Source organism: Amphiura filiformis, chromosome 4 (assembly GCF_039555335.1).
Source record: "Amphiura filiformis chromosome 4, Afil_fr2py, whole genome shotgun sequence".
In the NCBI taxonomy this organism is placed as follows: domain Eukaryota; kingdom Metazoa; phylum Echinodermata; class Ophiuroidea; order Amphilepidida; family Amphiuridae; genus Amphiura; species Amphiura filiformis.
In genome coordinates, this window is record NC_092631.1 from 5,646,907 (window position 1) to 5,664,164 (window position 17,258).

Consider the following 17,258-nt stretch of genomic DNA (forward strand, 5'->3'; position numbering starts at 1 on the left):
GCCATGATACTACGGACAGATAAGAGGCAGAGCGGAGAAGAGGGATGTGAACTAAGGGGGGAACAGTGGAAAGAACGGGAGGATAGGGGACAACACAGGGAGGGGGGAACAAAGAAGAAGTTGATTATAATGAAATGAATGAAATAAAACGACTGATCAATCGGTATCGGAAGTTGATAAAATTTTTCGCAATAAAATTAAAACTTGGAGGGTGGTGATGCATTTTGTAAAATTGTATAAATTTCCGAACCGCGAAAGACGGGTGACCGCTAGTCCCTATATTAAACTGTCTGCGAGTGGGCCCATGCCATGCCTAGATAAAGTTGCTTAGTTGGATGAGGGCAACTGCAACTAGGTCATAGCTATTCCACCAGCATTTGAACAGAGAATCCCGTGCGATAATACCCAAATAAATACCCAGTGCGTTTTAATATCTACAATCCCCGAAAAATGTCGTTGAAACGCTTTAGGCATCTTGAATGAAATCAAAAGTGTATTTTTAATGTGGATAAAAATGTTCAATATTTGGAATTAGAAGAAAGCTGGGCCATCAATTAACACTTTTCCTTCCCCACCCCCATCATTCAATGTTGCGACACTTTGGACACACGCTGAACACATTTGCACGTTTCAACATTGCACGGAGGAGTGGGGGACTTATTTTCACATAAAGACGCTTTTATGTTTCAAGACATATTTCGGGGATTGTCTGAGGCAATCGCTAAAATTAACATCTGATTTTAAACTTTTGGCTGTAACTTTAAAACTACTTGATAGAATTACTCCAAATTTTCAATGAATATTAGTTAATGCATAAGCTATGATGTGGATATAAAATAAAACAATTAATTATATCAATTTTGACTATATCGCCCTGCACTACAAGCAGGTTGCACCCATCACCTGTGTATGTCTTCAATCATAGATTGAATACAATAGCGCTATTTTCAAACATTACCAATCTTACAGATGTGAGTGATCAGCATGATATAGTTCAATGCATATGTATCGCGTGAAGGCTGCAGTGCATGGAAATATAGTCAAAAAACGACCTTTTTCACCTTTTTCAGACCAACGCCCTCCCCCAAAGCAAAAAAAACCCAAAACGAACCGATAAAAAAATCGCATTAGTACGCTCATGAAGTAGGCCTACTCATGCAGAGATATCTTTAAAATTTATCATTTTATTTGCGTGAAATGGTAAAGTCGATTGTAAATCGTCCCATTGAATCACATAGTGATTTGACGGTTTACCATAGTCTAATACTGAATATTAATACAATGAGTTTCTTTAATTTAGAAATGGTAAACCGTTGACAAAATTCATAATTTAGGCCGATTTGGTGTCAACTTTTATTTGTAAAGTGTTTTGTTTGAAAGCTTGTTAAAAACTACATCTAATTTTACTATTTTACGTTTTGTTAGCTCTAACATTATTTACATTTTACTGATTTTAGCAAATGTAAATCGTCTGTCGAGATTTACCATTTTCATAATCACGAGAATGCAATGCGCACCCATATATCACGGAATCCCGTAATTATTTCAACATGACAGCGTGGTGTAATGGACAGTACTTTAGACGGTGAAACTAAAGGCTAGTGGTTCGAACCCCAACAGTTTCACCTTTTTTTTCCTTTTTTTTTTGTGTGTGACTTATTCAAACCAGTAAACTTTTCTTCTGTATTCATGACAATTGACATTGTGAAACACGAAAATAAGTTTTAAAATCCTAATTTATCTATGGTATGATAATTGATTGGTTTTTTTTAACTGTAATAAAGACACAAATAGATCCGGACATCTTTAAATGTTATGAATATGGACACTATAGCAATTGTAAGATAAACTATTCTTCTGTATTCATGACAATTGACATTGTGAAACACGAAAATAAGTTTTAAAACCCTAATCTATCTATGGCATGATAATTGATTGTTTCTTTTTAATTGTAATAAAGACACACATAGATCCGGACATCTTTAAAGGTCATGAATATGGGCAATATAACAATTGTCAGATAACACCCCCTCCACCCCCCCACACACACCCACCCCCGTTCAAGTTTCATACGTTTCATAAGTTTTAGAGCAGGGCTCCGCAAATAGCTGGCATCACATGTGGCCCGTGAGCCCAGTGGCAGCATGGCGCCGTTTAGATTTTTAAAAAATAAAAAACAATGCGATTCCCATGTTATCCTTGTAAAGACAGGCTAATAATAGTACAAAATGTTGCACCAAATGGTGTCATTTGCACCTCAAATTTAAAAAAATCGATAGCTTCAGAGGGGGGCTCTGACTCCCCCGGCGACTTCGCAGCCATTGAGTGGCGCTTTGCAAGGTTTTTTTTATTTCATGTGGCGCTTCAACAAATATATTTGAGGAAGCCTGTTTTAGAGTGCTTGCACATGAGGTCATTAGTTCAAATCATCTCCTCTATAGGCACGCTCCAGAAGATATGCAAATGGATGGAGTACAAAAGAATTATTTGACCAATACCTAAATAAAAGATGAGTTGTTTTATTTTGTGCCCACATCATAGCCTATCTATTAATAAATAGTCATGGAATTTTTTTCACGCGGTACCTATGCATTGAACTATATCATGCTGATCACTCACATCTGTAAGATTAGTATGTTTGAAAAGAGCGCTATTGTATGCAATCTATGAGTGTAGACATACACAGGTGATGGATGCAACCTGCTTGTAGTGCAGGGCGATATAGTCAAAATTGATACAATTAGTTGTTTTATTTTATATCCACATCATAGCTTATGCACTAACTAATATTCATTGAAAATTTGGAGTGATTCTATCAAGTAGTTTTAAAGTTATAGCCAAAAGATTAAAATCAGATGTTAATTTTTGCGATTGCTTCAGACAATCCCCGAAAAATGTCGTTGAAACGCTTTAGGCATCTTGAATGAAATCAAAAGTGTATTTTTAATGTGGATAAAAATGTTCAATATTTGGAATTAGAAGAAAGCTGGGCCATCAATTAACACTTTTCCCTTCCCCACCCCCATCATTCAATGTTGCGACACTTTGGAGACACGCTGAACACATTTGCACGTTTCAACATTGCACGGGGAGTGGGGGGACTTATTTTCCCCTAAAGACGCTTTTATGTTTCAAGACATATTTCGGGGATTGTAGATTCTAGGTAGTACAAGGAACTTATACGATGTCCTCATTCACAAACTGATACTATATCTGTCCATGTATAAGACTGTTACCGCACTGCAATGTGGTGAAGGAATATTACACAGTCAAGAATAGGCTCCATCATTTTTTGATTATGATCCCTCCCAGTCTCCCGAAACATCAAAACATCAAAAGCGTTGCACTTATACAATGTACTTACTTAAGACTGTCCTTTTTCACATAACGCAGACAAAGTAGGGCCAACTTGCCTAGAAATAGCGAGATCAGCGCATACGATGATTTACGCAATTTGTATCTGTTTGTATGTGAAACTTAGTGAAAACATCTCACCGTTTCTCATCCTTTCAAAACTCCAAATACAATAGAAAATTATTTTTACAGAGTTTAAAGATGAAATTTTCCGATTATGTAAAGTTTTCCACAAAAGAAGAACATTAAGCATGTTTTTGAATGTCATGAACTTGTTGAAGTTCAGGAGTTGCACTGTAGCGACTCAATCGACGGGACGCCATTTTTTCGTCTGCTTGAAATTCACGAAATCTCAATTTGGATTTATCCACGAGACTCCACGAGACTTACCTGGATGATGTCATCATTTTGTGGGAAATTTTGTGACCTTTGCACTCATACCAAACACGACGGGGTTTGTTTTGGGAAAGCCCCTAATTTTTCAGTTTTTTAGGTCTATTTTTTTGGTAAGATTTTCATGGTTTTTGGCGTAAAAAGTTGTTGAAATGGAGCAGAAGGAGGTCATTACACCTATATTACACCCATATAATATGAAATTTTAGAGTATTTTGAAGATGTTTGTGGTCATTCTTCTGCAGAAATCCATCGCGCATAGATGCGCAAACGGAATTACTGTGATACCCGTATTTGCAATTGGCCGTGAAAATACGACAGTACGGGGAGAAGTGGTGAGGTGGCGGTGCACATGTTGTTCCTGATCGGGCTGGCACTGGGGTGGGAGATGTAGCGCATATCGGGTCATGTCGTATGTGGTAAAATGCAAAATGCACACTTAATTCAAGTGATATTATTTTTGTTACTACTTTTAATCAACTCTATGATACTTAAGAATCTGTGTAATTTTTTTTTCAATTTTTTTTCACTTCCTTTGTATTTTTTTTTTTTTTCAATACTAAAGTTGAGTAGTGCAGTGTCAGATGAGGTTGACAAGTAACTAATGGCACTGGCAGAACATGTTCATGTGCATGGGTCACATTAGATTATGATTTACAAATTCATTTGTTTGTTTTTGGGTTTTTTTAATTTATTCCAAATTCATTCATTCCTAAATTTACTTGTTTATTTACTTACAATATTTATTTATTTACTTCTTGGAGGCAATAATAATGCTGTATGTGGTACAACAAGTACACATATGGAATTGGACCCGATTGGCAGCAGAAGTCAGTTTACTAACTCCTACTCACTTATTAGGCTATGCAGTATAATTTAGATGTTTAAGGTGGGCGTTTTATAGGCTTTTTATAGCCTCCATCAGAGCCCGAGAAGACAGGTGAATACAGGTGAATACTGTATTGTACGCAAAAAATTGACTCACAACAAAACCCAGTAAACTTCATATGAATTTAAATAGGGATAACCTCCCCATATTTTAAGTTATAGAGCTGATTCTGGCACCATTGTCTTTCTTTTTTAATGCCATTTACAATGATACCAGATTTGTAAGTGTTACTTGTAAAAATATACAAGTGCTAGACAAATAAATCCAGGGTACCATTTTATAAACAAAAAATGACAGACAATTCCGCTACCCTTCACAACTTCAAATAGGTATAACTCCCCCATATTTTGAGCTATAGAGCTGATTTTGGTACTGTTTAAGTTTCTTAATGCTCTTTACAGTGATAGTGATACCAAATTTGTAGATGTTCCTGGAATAAACCTAAAAAGTGTTGTCCTCGCTACTAGAAATGGTCAAATTTTGGCAAGAAATATCTCTGTGTAATCCTATGTAAGCCTTATGTAAGTCCCATATCACATCGTTATCGGCGATCGAGGTTTTTTTTCTTCTGAAGTTTGGTTGGTTGTAATGGTACCCACCAGCGGCGTCATGCATGTGACGTGACCCAGTCGTTAAAACGTCAACAAATTTCAAAACACAGAAAGCAGTAAACTTAATGGCGAGCGGTCCGAATTTTGAGCCATACAAGTTTACGTGGTGAACTAGATTCTAGGATTAGGAAGAACATGAAGAAGAAGATATCGAACTTTTATAGGAAGTCAGCCCTTTGTATTCCTGTACAAACCAATACAATTTCTTTGTTCGGTCATTTAGGGCCGATACTTTATGCCCCAAAACGAAATTATGACAATGTATTTCAGAATTTCTTTGAAACAAATGTAATTAATGATATCTTACCGGGTATCCGCTTCCTCCATATCCTCGCATGGGTCCTCCCGGCTGTCCATGAGAAGGATAACGTTGTTGTGGAACTCCGCCCGGCATGTACGGATGAGACGCCATTTTTGAAGTGACCTTTTGTCCCTGATTGACCTTTAGAGCTAGTCCATTTTTAAGTAGGGTATTTAAAATTCTACCAAATTCATTTGAGGTTAAAATACCACTTGTATTTATAGTTTGTTATCTTACAAAAACTGCATAATATCAATTAATTTTCGTATTATTGTTATCTCATGTATGAGTTTGTTTCCTGGCCGTTTTAGTATTAAAAACTACAAGTGTTCACCCCTCAATCAAAGTGTTTTAGCCAGTCCATGTCAACAAATCGACTTTATATAGTCATGCTGTTTACAAATTATCTGTGCTTGTGATTGTTGTTTATAATAATACACACTCACTCACAGAATGTAACCACTTTGTATCTTTCTTAGACTGAACATAGCAAGAACTTAGTACAGAAAGTGAGAAAAGGCAAGCTGCAGCTACATGTAGATTGTGACATGACACAGGTGATCTATTTTTTTTAGAATAAAATATAAAATTTAAGCTTCCTGGTGTGACATGATGATGATCAAGGCCCAATGGGAATGAGTCACATCATGGTAGCTACATGCCCGGGCTACATGTACTATCTACATGTATTAGTAGCTCGATGGTCACATGTTGACCCTGGTAGAAAACGAGTTTTACATATGTTTCTAACGCGGACATTTAGAGCTTTCAGAAACTGAAAACCCCATGAAAACACTACGCTGAATGAAGACGCCGTGATGGTGTCGCAAGCTATGTCGTAGACCTCTCCGTAGTCCACTTGCCCATTTTGCATACTCTGGCTATTACATTTAAGCATAAAACTCTGATTTATATTGATTTGTGTGCAACTGATAGATTTGACTTACAAGAAAATTAGCGACACACGCCTAACCGGCGGTGCTTTCCGTAATTCCATCCCGTACCACTGTGATTTTAATCATCTTTGTTATCCCTGAATATAATCCCACCCCACAGCGGCAGGTAACCATAACCAAGTACCCTTAATTAACTCTTCCATGTAGGCCTACCGTATTTCATCAAATAAACGCCCCCGGGGGCGTTACATTTTCCCAAGGGGGGGGGCGTTTATTCAAGGTCAATTTTAGAACGATAATTCCCTATAAAATCATTAGGTAAACTAAAAACACACGCTAAAATGACGAACTATGAACTAGAAACACTGACTTCTGGCTCACTTCCGGGTTTCTGATCCAGATTTTCGCCAATTATTGACGCTATTAAAAGTATTATTGACCATGCTTAACTTGGTAAGCTTACTACACAAGATAGCATGGAAATATCGGCATTTTTGAAACATCTTGGTTGAAAAAAGTGGTGGGGGGGCGACTATTTGACGAAATATGGTATCTTTAACGAATCCCCCTTTTCATGCCTCTTTAGTGTTTTCCTTTCCTAATCACTGCCCATCCACTGTTATAGTGCGTCCTTTTAACAGACTCGTAGACTCCTGAAAGTTTGAACCTGCCCCCGTCTTTGTTGAGAGATGGTTGGTTGGCTTTGATGTGAAATTATATGAATTTGCCTAAAATTTAATTGTTTTTCTTCTAAGGCTATCTTAATTTAATAGTTTGTAAAATCACCTGCCTTTTTCATGTTATTCCCACTGGATTGAGTATCCAGTGGGACATCAAAATAGCCTAAATAGTATCTCAATAAAATTCTTCATCTTGACCACAGTGAAACCCCCTGGAGAGATGAAAAGGTGGTCTATTCTTGTCAAAAAGCTCATCCCACAGATCCAAAAAAATGTAAGGAAAGAAATTCTAAAAAAATGCATTTGGTATTAGGTTTTCAACTTGAGAAGGACTTTGAGACAGATTATTTTTAAGGTGGCCTAATGATATGATAATTCAACATTTTGCCCACCTTCTGTACGAGGGAAATAAAAACTGTGGACATTTATACCAATTGATATTTTGATTGAAAATATATACACATATTATGTGAACAGTGATGTAGCTACGGCGGGCGGTGGCGGGCGGCAGCATCCGGCACTCAGATTTAGAGCCCACCACTGATAAACAATTTAAGCTCTAGCACCCAGCACTCAAGTGTCAAAAATGGCAAAATCACAAAGAATTTGGCCAAATTTACGTGAATTTTCAATAAAATTGAAAATTTCACGAAAAATCCCTCAATTACCGCCCGCCACTAAAAATTCTCTAGCTACAACCCTGTATGTGAACGCTACAAATTTTCAATCAAAATATCAAAATATTTGCATATTAAAAAACCCTTATCATCATTTTTTTAACAGCCTTTTACTCAGCTTGAGTTTTATTCTTTCATTTGTTGGTGATTTAAAAGAAGATACACAATGATTGTAACAGTACGCCTGATCCGTTCTTTTGAACATCGGAACATCAAACACATTGTGTACAAGAACATAGATGGAGCAATGCTAGTGGAAGACTTTATGGAATTCATTAAGAATGGTAAGGATAAAACACTTTAAAATCAAAGGGCTTAAATTTAAAAATGTTTATAAGTTTGTCCACATCTGACCGACTCTTAGGCCCCCAAAAAATTGCGATTTTCCCACAAGGATTAAAATAATGTTGTGATATCCACAAGTCTACGACCTATTGCAGGGTTATAGCTAGCCCAAGTTGAGTGCTGGCTAATTTTACTATCCAATTAGAGCGCTCGCTTGGGACACAATCTTTTTAGCGAACATGAGGCATCGGGGAATAGGCTGGAGGGTATACCCTGAAATTATTTTTGTTATTTTGAGGTATTAAGCAATCGCTTTTTCGGTCAAACTTGATTTCTGGTGAGCGACTTTCCACTCGCCATAGACACTAAATATCAATCGATGCAAATCTCCCAAAATTCTTGAATCAGCCATTTCGGCATTTAGTCGATTCTGTGCCCCTCCAAGCCTCGAAGCTCTACTTGATTATACCCAAATAAGTGATATTTGTGAAAATTCAACCACTCGCCCATATCATGCTAGCGAGTGATTAACCAATCGCCTTTAAAATCTAAACGGCAAGGCCTGTTTTTTGGTGATGAATAAATCATTTCTGGGTCTGTGGCCCTTGAAATAATTTAGCTGTAGTTTGGTGAATGTTTCACAGCGTCATCATCCCTATATCTTCGTGTCAAAAATTGCCATGATAGTATGCGAATCCACTCGTTTTTCAAAAGCTATGCATGGCGATTTTGTTCGAGATAGGCCAAGCGACTCAGGCTAAGCATACCATTTACACAAAATGAGATACCACAGAGTTTCTATTCTACACATTTTTACGATCTGTGCATGCTTAGTGCCCCATATGATGTTGCCATTACAAGAAAATGGCAAAACCCAGGTTTTGTTTTCAATACACTAACTGGAAATTCATTACACTCAGCGGTGACTGCTGTTTTCATTAAACACATATATTTTACTGCATTTTCACCATAACAATTTTTAAATCGTACATTAAAAATGTGATAAATTCACCTATTTGAGAAATATAATTATAATCATACAAAATGAACACGCATAGCCCATTCAGCACAGATCCATGTGCTGTATAGCATATTAAATCACAAGTCTATATCGAGACACTATGCAACTTTCTTTATCTGCGTCAATAATAGAATATTGATTTAAATAGAATTGAAATACATCTCTACATTTTGAGTTTGTGCTTCATCACTGAGCGATATAGTGATTGATTTCTAGCTAATCAGATAGGGCTCCTTTTCTTGCATTCGGTGTAATACCAATCGCACAACGCTCACCAATGGAGTATTAAGTTGCAGGGACAAAATATTTATAATACAGGGTGTCGACACAGTGTGGTTTATCCGGGCGGGGGGTACTCAAGTTTGGTTTTCTTTTGGTAGGGACGTGCCGCTGAGATTTTGGAAGTAGACCCATAAATATACCAAATACTTCAAGAAGTTTGGACCCATTAATATACCAAAAGTCAAAATTTTCGGCCGAATTTACCAAAATTGTCTTAGTTTTTACAAATTTTGGGAAAATTTTGAAAATTTTGGCTAGATTAAGGAAAAATTGGGCTGTTTTCCGAAAAAATTGAGAAAATTTTGAAAAAAGGACCCATTCATATACCAAAATAGGTTTTGAAAAAGGGGTCATTGATATACCAGAAGGCTGAAAATGCTACCCATGTTTGCGGCACGTCCCTGTATGGTCATTTGTACTGAGTACCCCCCCCAGGGGTTTATCTTTAATAGGTTTTCCCTCTTCTATAAATTTCCATCAGATATCAAAAGCAGAAGTGGCCTTCCACCACCATTCAGAAATTATGCCTATGACCAGCTGAAAATACAACATCAGCCTCATGGAGCAAAGGTAAGATAAATGGATAGAAATCAAGGAGGAGTGCAAGAAGGTCCTATCTGCAATAGCTGCCCTAAAGGCATTTGACAGTTTCTGCATTCTATATTGTATACATCTGTCATCTGGCAGCTATTTCAGATGGTCTTTCTTGCACAAGGTCCTTGATATTTGGGAAACTGATATCATACATTACCTGTTTATACTATTCAGAGAAAAGATGAAAGAAAGAATACAAGAGGGAAGGGGGAAATAAAAGAGAAAAGGATGGGAAGAAAAGAATGAAACATAGTTTACTATAGAATATACCGTAAAACCCCGTCTACAAGCATATATGGTGTTTTTTATGAAAGCTAAATTAATTCGAAGCAAGCGTAAATATACCAATACAATAGATTGGTCTTAAAATAATACTTGTTTGTATATGCTTGAATCCGTAATTATTTGCTCAAACTCCATAATGGCGCCTGGATTAATGTAGCTTTCATCAGAAGCAGACTATATGCTTGTAGACGAGGTTTTACGGTATTGTATAATCTACTAAATAATATAATTTAAAATTGTAAATAGGCTGTTAATATATTTTTTATCCAAAATAGGCTATTATTGTATTTTGTATCCAAGTATTACACCGCATTATATCATAGAAAATGGCGCCTATGCATGGAAGGACTGACAGCGGTCAGCGCCGGTCAGGACTAGCCGCCACAGACTGGCGCCGACCGGACCTAAAAGTGTTGCATTTTTTTTTTTTTTTAATTTCTTTTTTGTCTTTTTTCCCCTGCTAATGATTTATTCAGAAAGAGGGGAAAGAAAGGAAGACTAGAGGTAGAGGGACTTATATCAGGGAATATCAATCTATTAGGGAAGGGCGAGTGATAAAAAGTCACAATTAGCCATAGTGGTATACATGTATCATGTCTATGACATGAATTGACATAGGTCAGTCCTTCCATGCATAGGTGCCAGTTTGTTTCCAACATGATATTATTCATGTGTTGTAATACTTGGATACAAAAACACATTTGTTAGCCTTTTTGTGACCGTACAGCTCGAATGAGCCGTAAATTCCCTAAATTGTATTCTGAGTTACAGCGTAAAATGTGTATGCAGGTTGTATTCATCGGCTTCTCTAGCTAGCGCGATATCTTATTATCTCATTTTGATAGTCAAACACCAATCAATAATCCTATTATTGAAGAGGATAATAAGCTTCTACCTAGAATTTCTACAATAGAATTTTAATAGCTCTGGTCTTTGTTTGCTTCACTAAATCCTGTTCAAGTGGTGGGTTAGGCATTGTATTTTGTATAGGTATGTATAACCAACAATTAACAATGAGAGAACTTTCTTGAACCTCGTTGACTTGGGGATGATTTGATATGACCGCCAATTATGACTGTTTGATATTTATTGCCAGCAATGTGGAAAAAGAGACACATGTAGAAACGAAAAAAGCTACCATTTTGTTGAAGGAGCAAAGTTCAACAAACCATTACCCTGCTACTGGATATCGTTTGAAGTCAAATAATATACCATTTTAAAGCTTATGATCTTGTATATTTTCTAAACACAAAATAAAACAATTTTGACCGGGGGAAGAATTTACGGCTCATTCGCCGTGACAGGTCACATTTACAATTTAAAATATATATTAGTAGATTATAAGATTATACTTATTCTACAGTAAATCAATGGAATATGACGATGATTGTTGAGGTATTATATGCTTGATAGAATCATTTTAACATGATAAGTTAACCCATTTTTGTGGTTACAGACCAGTGATCCAGTAATCAATTCAGATGATGATGAGAAGTTAATGCTGAAATTGAGAACTACTCTAGCAGACAACAATGTTGGTATGTATGGAAAAGGTCTTACCAAATGAATTTGAAATATTAGAGGGGCATTTTGTGATCCACAGCCTCATCTCCTCACTTACCTCCAAAAAGTTGAGGTATTTATACATTCTGAAACCTTGGCCTAGACACATAATTTTTTGCAGATTCGGTCATTTGCCATCGAAGAAATCCAATTTGTATCTTCTGTCTTTAGTCTGACAGTAATTACAACACAGTGGTCCGAGTATAATGAACATTTGGAGATAATGTTTGTTATCAACTGTAAAAAGATGTTGAAATCACACAATGCACCTTTAAAGCCTTAATGTATGATCTTTTTTCAGAATATACGGTTACCTTTATTTTTTTCAAAAATTTTTTGGCATATTTGTAATACTTACACATGTTCCAACTTAAAGGAGGATTTCGTAATCCAAGCATCCTCTTTTTATGACATGTTTCAGTAGATGTCAATAACTTGTGCCGCGGCGCTACATTTGCATTGAGCAAGATTGGGAAGCTGCGCAATACCTTGACCCGGACTCCACTCACAAACTCATCCAGGCTTTTGTCATCAGCAGGCTTGATCATTGCTATTCACTCCTCCACGGTCTCCCACAGAAAGATATTAACAAACTTCAAAGAATCCAAAACATGGCCGCTCGTCTAATTTCTCTTACAAAAAAGCGGGATCACATAACTCCAATTCTTCGCGACCAACTTCACTGGCTCCCAATTGAGGAAAGAATCCAATTCAAAATCCTCCTCCTCACATACAAAGCGTTCCACGGTATTGCTCCTCCATACTTGTCTGAATTGATCACCCTTTATATTCCACCTCGTAGCCTTAGGTCAGGTAATGTGCGCCCCAATGACCATCTGCAAATTGTCCGTTCCCGAACAAAGACCTATGGTGAACGGGCATTTGCTGTTGCCGCACCAATACTGTGGAACGCCCTCCCGGAACAGATCCGCAAATCACCCAATCTTGCTCAATTTAAATCACAGCTAAAAACCCACCTGTACAGAATTGCTTTCCTTGTTTAACTTATGTCATGTTTTCCCACATTATTTATTTTGCAATGTAATGAGTACTCTTTGTTTGTTGCTTTTGTCATTTTGCTGTTAGCGCATTGAGATGTTTTTTACGTTTATGCGCTTTATAAATGTGTTATAAAATAATAATAATAATAATAGATATCCACGAAAAAAGCTTATTTCCAAAATTTCAGTTGATTCCGATTTTGCGTTTGCGAGTTATGCATGATTATGTGTATTACACTGCTCCATATACAATGTGTTGTAATTTCGTTCTGGTGCACCAGAACGAAATTCAAATTTGGCGATATTTTTGCTAAACAAATTAATCTGCAAGAAATATTTGGTACATAGACATTATGTAGCCAGAGGTATCCAGTGGTGTAAAAATCTCAACTTTTTTTGGGAAAAGTGGGGGATGAGGCTGTGGATCACGAAATGCCCCTTTAAATCTATGAGCAAACTGTCAAATTCACCCTATTTGTAGTAAAACGGGATGATTTTCTGTTGGTCCGACATATTATCATAATTTGTCAGATTATGATAATATGTCGGAAAGGTCGTATATCATATTCTCCTACGAAACCATTTGGTTATGCTCCCTCCACACATAAGGAGGGAGCGTAACCAAACTGGCTGCGTAGGAGACTATAACTCTGAGGCGGGACTCGCCGTCCTAATCCAAAAATGTGAGATATTTCAAGGTGAAGTTTATGATGTTGTTTCTTTGCAAATTTCTAATGTTTTTCGCATCCAAATGTATTGGGAACTTTCATAATGATTGCATTATAATATAATATTAACTATTTTATCATTTTGGAAGAAAAAAAGAAAAATCTAAAAAATTAAAAAGATCGTACATTAACTTAAGGCTTTAATTGTAACTAGCATCTTTAATAGCTCCGTATGGGACCAGGTTCTGACAAGCAAATGCTCAAGCCAGGCTAAAATGTCTATTATAAACATGCAATTAAAGAGAAGGAAAAAATATAATCAAATATAAAAAACATAGAAAAGAGGACCAACCCCTCCCAGCAAATCATTTTCCAATTATATTTGACTATATCTCAAAAAATATATTGGTTTTTTTCTCCAACTGAATTCTTCATATCATTGCATGATCCGGATCTTTTTATGTGATAAACATGTTGTGTATGTCAGTAAAGTGCCAACATTTCCTGGTAAATAGGCTGCTGCAGCCTGGTTAATGTTTGTTAGGTCTTGTTTGGTCTAAAATGTATTAAACTACATGGCAAACCTCAGTTCAAAACTACATGTAAGACACTGATTAGTAACTGATATTGTTGATGTGGTTAAAAACTACCTGACAACAACAAACATGTTCAAAAGTTTTTATTGAATGTGGGAGTTAATTACAGATTTGGAAAATCAAAACCAGGGGCTTATAGTCACAAAAGACTGTTTTTATGTGATAAACATGTTGTGTATGTCAGTAAGTGCCAACATTTCCTGTTAAATAGGCTGTTGCAGCCTGGTTAATGTTTGTTAGGTCTTATTTGGTCTAAAATGTATTTAACTACATGGCAAACCTCAGTTCATAAGCAAGACACTGATTAGTAACTGATATTGTTGATGTGGTTAAAAACTACCTGACAACAACAAACATGTTCAAAAGTTTTTATTGAATGTGGGAGTTAATTACAGATTTGGAAAATCAAAACCAGGGGCTTATAGTCACAAAAGACTGTTTGATGGACGAGGGCTTGTCAAATTGCAGCCATATAGACCAACATTCTGTCTGTACTTCATTATGTTTCTGTATCATCTTCTTTCCAGGAAACGAAACAGAGATATCTTTCTTCAGGAATGCGGATTATGAGAACTACAAGGTCAACAAGTCCAGGTGACCTTCATCTAACCTGTATACTCATATCAATTGCCAAAGAACATAAGCCTGAACTAACCTCAATTGAGGGGATAGGTCAGTGAATCCAGCCAAAGGCTAGATAGGAACTGGATGGTTTTAAATATCCAATGATCAATCAGGTTATTGGGATAATAATTGAGTCTTCCAACATAATCTTGAATGATTTTAAAATTCTGCTTGTAAATGACGCTAAGAATGTTTAAGATTTATTTTTCTTTCAAAATTTGATGTTTTATTAAACAAAAGTATTTCACCAAAACAAGAAATGTCTTTAAAAAGACAATGCCACGTCTGAAGATCAAGTTTTGATGTATTATGTTTGCACATTAAGGGATTGGATTGCAACGTTTGCACAGTATTTTACGTGGGACATGAGAGCACGTCAGACATATCGAATTGCATTCTAAATACTAGGAATGTCCTTCTGATATCAAGTAATTTTAATTTTTTGAAGTTGGCAATATAAAACACAGTTTATGGCAAATTATTGAAAGTATAATTTATAAATCTACTGATATGTACTTATTATGAAGCTGGGAGGATAAGCCATCGATCATATGAAAATTTTGACCTTTCGTATTGAAGATATACATTGTTTCCCCCAGGGGCTATTTTAACGTGCCTCCTGGCACGTTCGTGCAGTGAGAATAGAAATCCGTGCAGCGAGAATTAAAAATCCGTGCTTAAAATATTTCTATATTTTCAGCCCAGAAATGACTTAGAAATACTGATTACTGATACTAAGTAAGACTGATCTAGTCAGAAAATCCTATATCCTAAATTTTATAGTTTGTGGTGATCAAATATTGCCTCACAACGCCTCTGGCAACGCCCTTTACTCCCAATTTTTCGGTCATTCGTGGGGGAAAGCCTCTGGACAAGAAAATCTGCAACAGGCGTGGGGCAGATCTATCTACCGGACAGAAATTGACCGCAATTGTCCAGTCGACCCAGTAAAATAGGCCGAAAATTATGACCAACACGACCATTTTCATCGCTGGCCACCCCTGATGTGCCACCGAGGACAACAATAAAATAACAAGTGTGCAGCATGTAATTGCATGCAGACGTACCTGGTAATGGTAAAGCTTGATAATCCCTCTTGTTCAATATCGGGACTTTTTTATAATCAAAATACTTATGGCAAAATTATTGCGAAAAATGCTAAAAGCGCGGCTCTCCTCAATATGCTCAAGGAAGCCTTTAAGACCATATTTTTTATTTGCGATATATTAGTAGAGATTGAAAAAAGCAATGCTTAACCATATGATAATTATTAAAAAATTAAGGGTATACGAAGCAGCAGAAAAAAGTAGTTCACAGCATTTTGCAAATGGTAGTGAGCTTTAGCAAAAATTGCATTGCTCAATTCATAGCGAGAGTGTAGAAGATTTCAAATATCACAGATATACGTTTGTAGGTCCTTTGGTTCTTGAGTTATGTTGTAAAGAAGGCTGAAACAATAACACTTTTGTTAAACGTACATAACTCATTAACAACAATAAATCATCAAGTTTTCAAAGTATATGGTTTGTAGAATGAACTTTTGCAAAACACCAAAGTGTTATTTTTCAAAAATATATTGATTCAGATAATGAAAATCGGTTTTTTTTGGCTGCTTCGACCAACAATACCTCGTATATCCTGAAACTATTCTACTTGCTTACACGTCAAGGTAAAGAGGTAAATACTAAAATTGAACACTTTCAACGCTAAACTAAACACATAGACACTTAATGATGAGCACATCAAATCATTTGGGTATTAAACGTATATACAGGGTGAGTAAAAATAGGTTAACGAATCAATATTCACGTATATAAGAACCAAGTTTAACCTTCCCATTATTGAAACTCTTTTATAAATGCCACACTCATTCACCTTTTGCGAAAAAAAGGAAGTAAATCGTAGCTACCGTTTAATTTTTTGAGTCATTTTACGGCGATACCCAATTTAACTTTTTGTCCAAGAGGCAGCATGTATTTTGAATGAGAGCACACAATGCGAAATATGATATTAGCTTGCGAGATATGACATTAACTTAAATCAAGGTTGATTTTTGCGTACTTTCAATTCCTTTTTCGGTTCAAACTAACTTTCTAATATTATTTAAGTCCTTCATACCTCACCTAGCTCCACCTCCAATTTTTCAATTCCGTGCAATGTGTCCAACTTATACTGGATATTTTGTAATTCACATTCAATTTCAATTTCATACTTCAATTTGCACGCATTCCTTTCGACATTTGAAAAACCCGCCCACAAATTTTCAATTTTTTTTAATAGAGAATGAACATTTTTAATGTAAAGGTAAATATGAAAATAACAACAAAGTACTGTTTCCTCTACTTAAACAAGACCAGGGACAATAAAACGTTGGGTGCACCATTCTACTTCAGTGCCAACGAGGTTAAGAAAATGGCAGTTGTTCCAAATCTACCTTTAATACAAAGAGTGTGCTGACATTCAAAATTTATATGTCTCGTGGGCAAGTATTAAAATTGGGTATCGCTGTAAAATGTGTCATCAAAACAGAACGGTAAG

General features: G+C 36.2%; 2 protein-coding genes across 8 annotated transcripts in view; one reads left to right on the forward strand and one right to left on the reverse strand.

The window, feature by feature from the left end:
• The window catches only part of LOC140150501 (SWI/SNF-related matrix-associated actin-dependent regulator of chromatin subfamily D member 1-like), a 256,208-nt gene extending 250,522 nt beyond the window's left edge, over nucleotides 1-5,686 (reverse strand). For 3 of the 5 annotated variants that reach the window (XM_072172526.1, XM_072172525.1, XM_072172530.1), the window contains exon 1: nucleotides 5,555-5,686. In XM_072172526.1, coding sequence (XP_072028627.1) covers nucleotides 5,555-5,659 — 105 coding nt within the window. In that variant the 5' untranslated portion in view covers nucleotides 5,660-5,686. The remainder of the gene's footprint in view (nucleotides 1-5,554) is intronic. The other 2 variants (XM_072172528.1, XM_072172527.1) reach the window with 1 other exon arrangement.
• Nucleotides 5,687-5,973: 287 nt separating this feature from the next.
• LOC140150502 (UPF0538 protein C2orf76-like) lies at nucleotides 5,974-14,941 on the forward strand. Of its 3 annotated transcripts, none has more exons than XM_072172532.1 (5): nucleotides 5,974-6,105; nucleotides 7,908-8,085; nucleotides 9,871-9,959; nucleotides 11,725-11,806; nucleotides 14,624-14,941. In XM_072172532.1, the coding sequence occupies exons 2-5, from the start codon at nucleotides 7,968-7,970 to the stop codon at nucleotides 14,692-14,694; spliced, it is 360 nt and encodes a 119-aa protein (XP_072028633.1). In that variant the 5' UTR covers nucleotides 5,974-6,105; nucleotides 7,908-7,967; the 3' UTR covers nucleotides 14,695-14,941. The 3 variants fall into 3 exon arrangements, with proteins under 3 accessions (XP_072028633.1, XP_072028634.1, XP_072028632.1); XM_072172533.1 differs by having other exon boundaries at nucleotides 5,975-6,105; nucleotides 7,961-8,085; XM_072172531.1 differs by having other exon boundaries at nucleotides 5,977-6,105; nucleotides 7,958-8,085.
• Nucleotides 14,942-17,258: the final 2,317 nt, after the last annotated feature.

Bases quoted from the DNA above. Each gene is read 5' to 3' on its own strand.
- LOC140150502 (XM_072172532.1), top strand. From the start codon at position 7,968: ATGATTGTAACAGTACGCCTGATCCGTTCTTTTGAACATCGGAACATC. The intron at 8,086-9,870 runs GTAAGGATAAAA...AATTTCCATCAG, and splicing joins TATGGAATTCATTAAGAATG to ATATCAAAAGCAGAAGTGGC. The intron at 11,807-14,623 runs GTATGTATGGAA...TCTTCTTTCCAG, and splicing joins TCTAGCAGACAACAATGTTG to GAAACGAAACAGAGATATCT.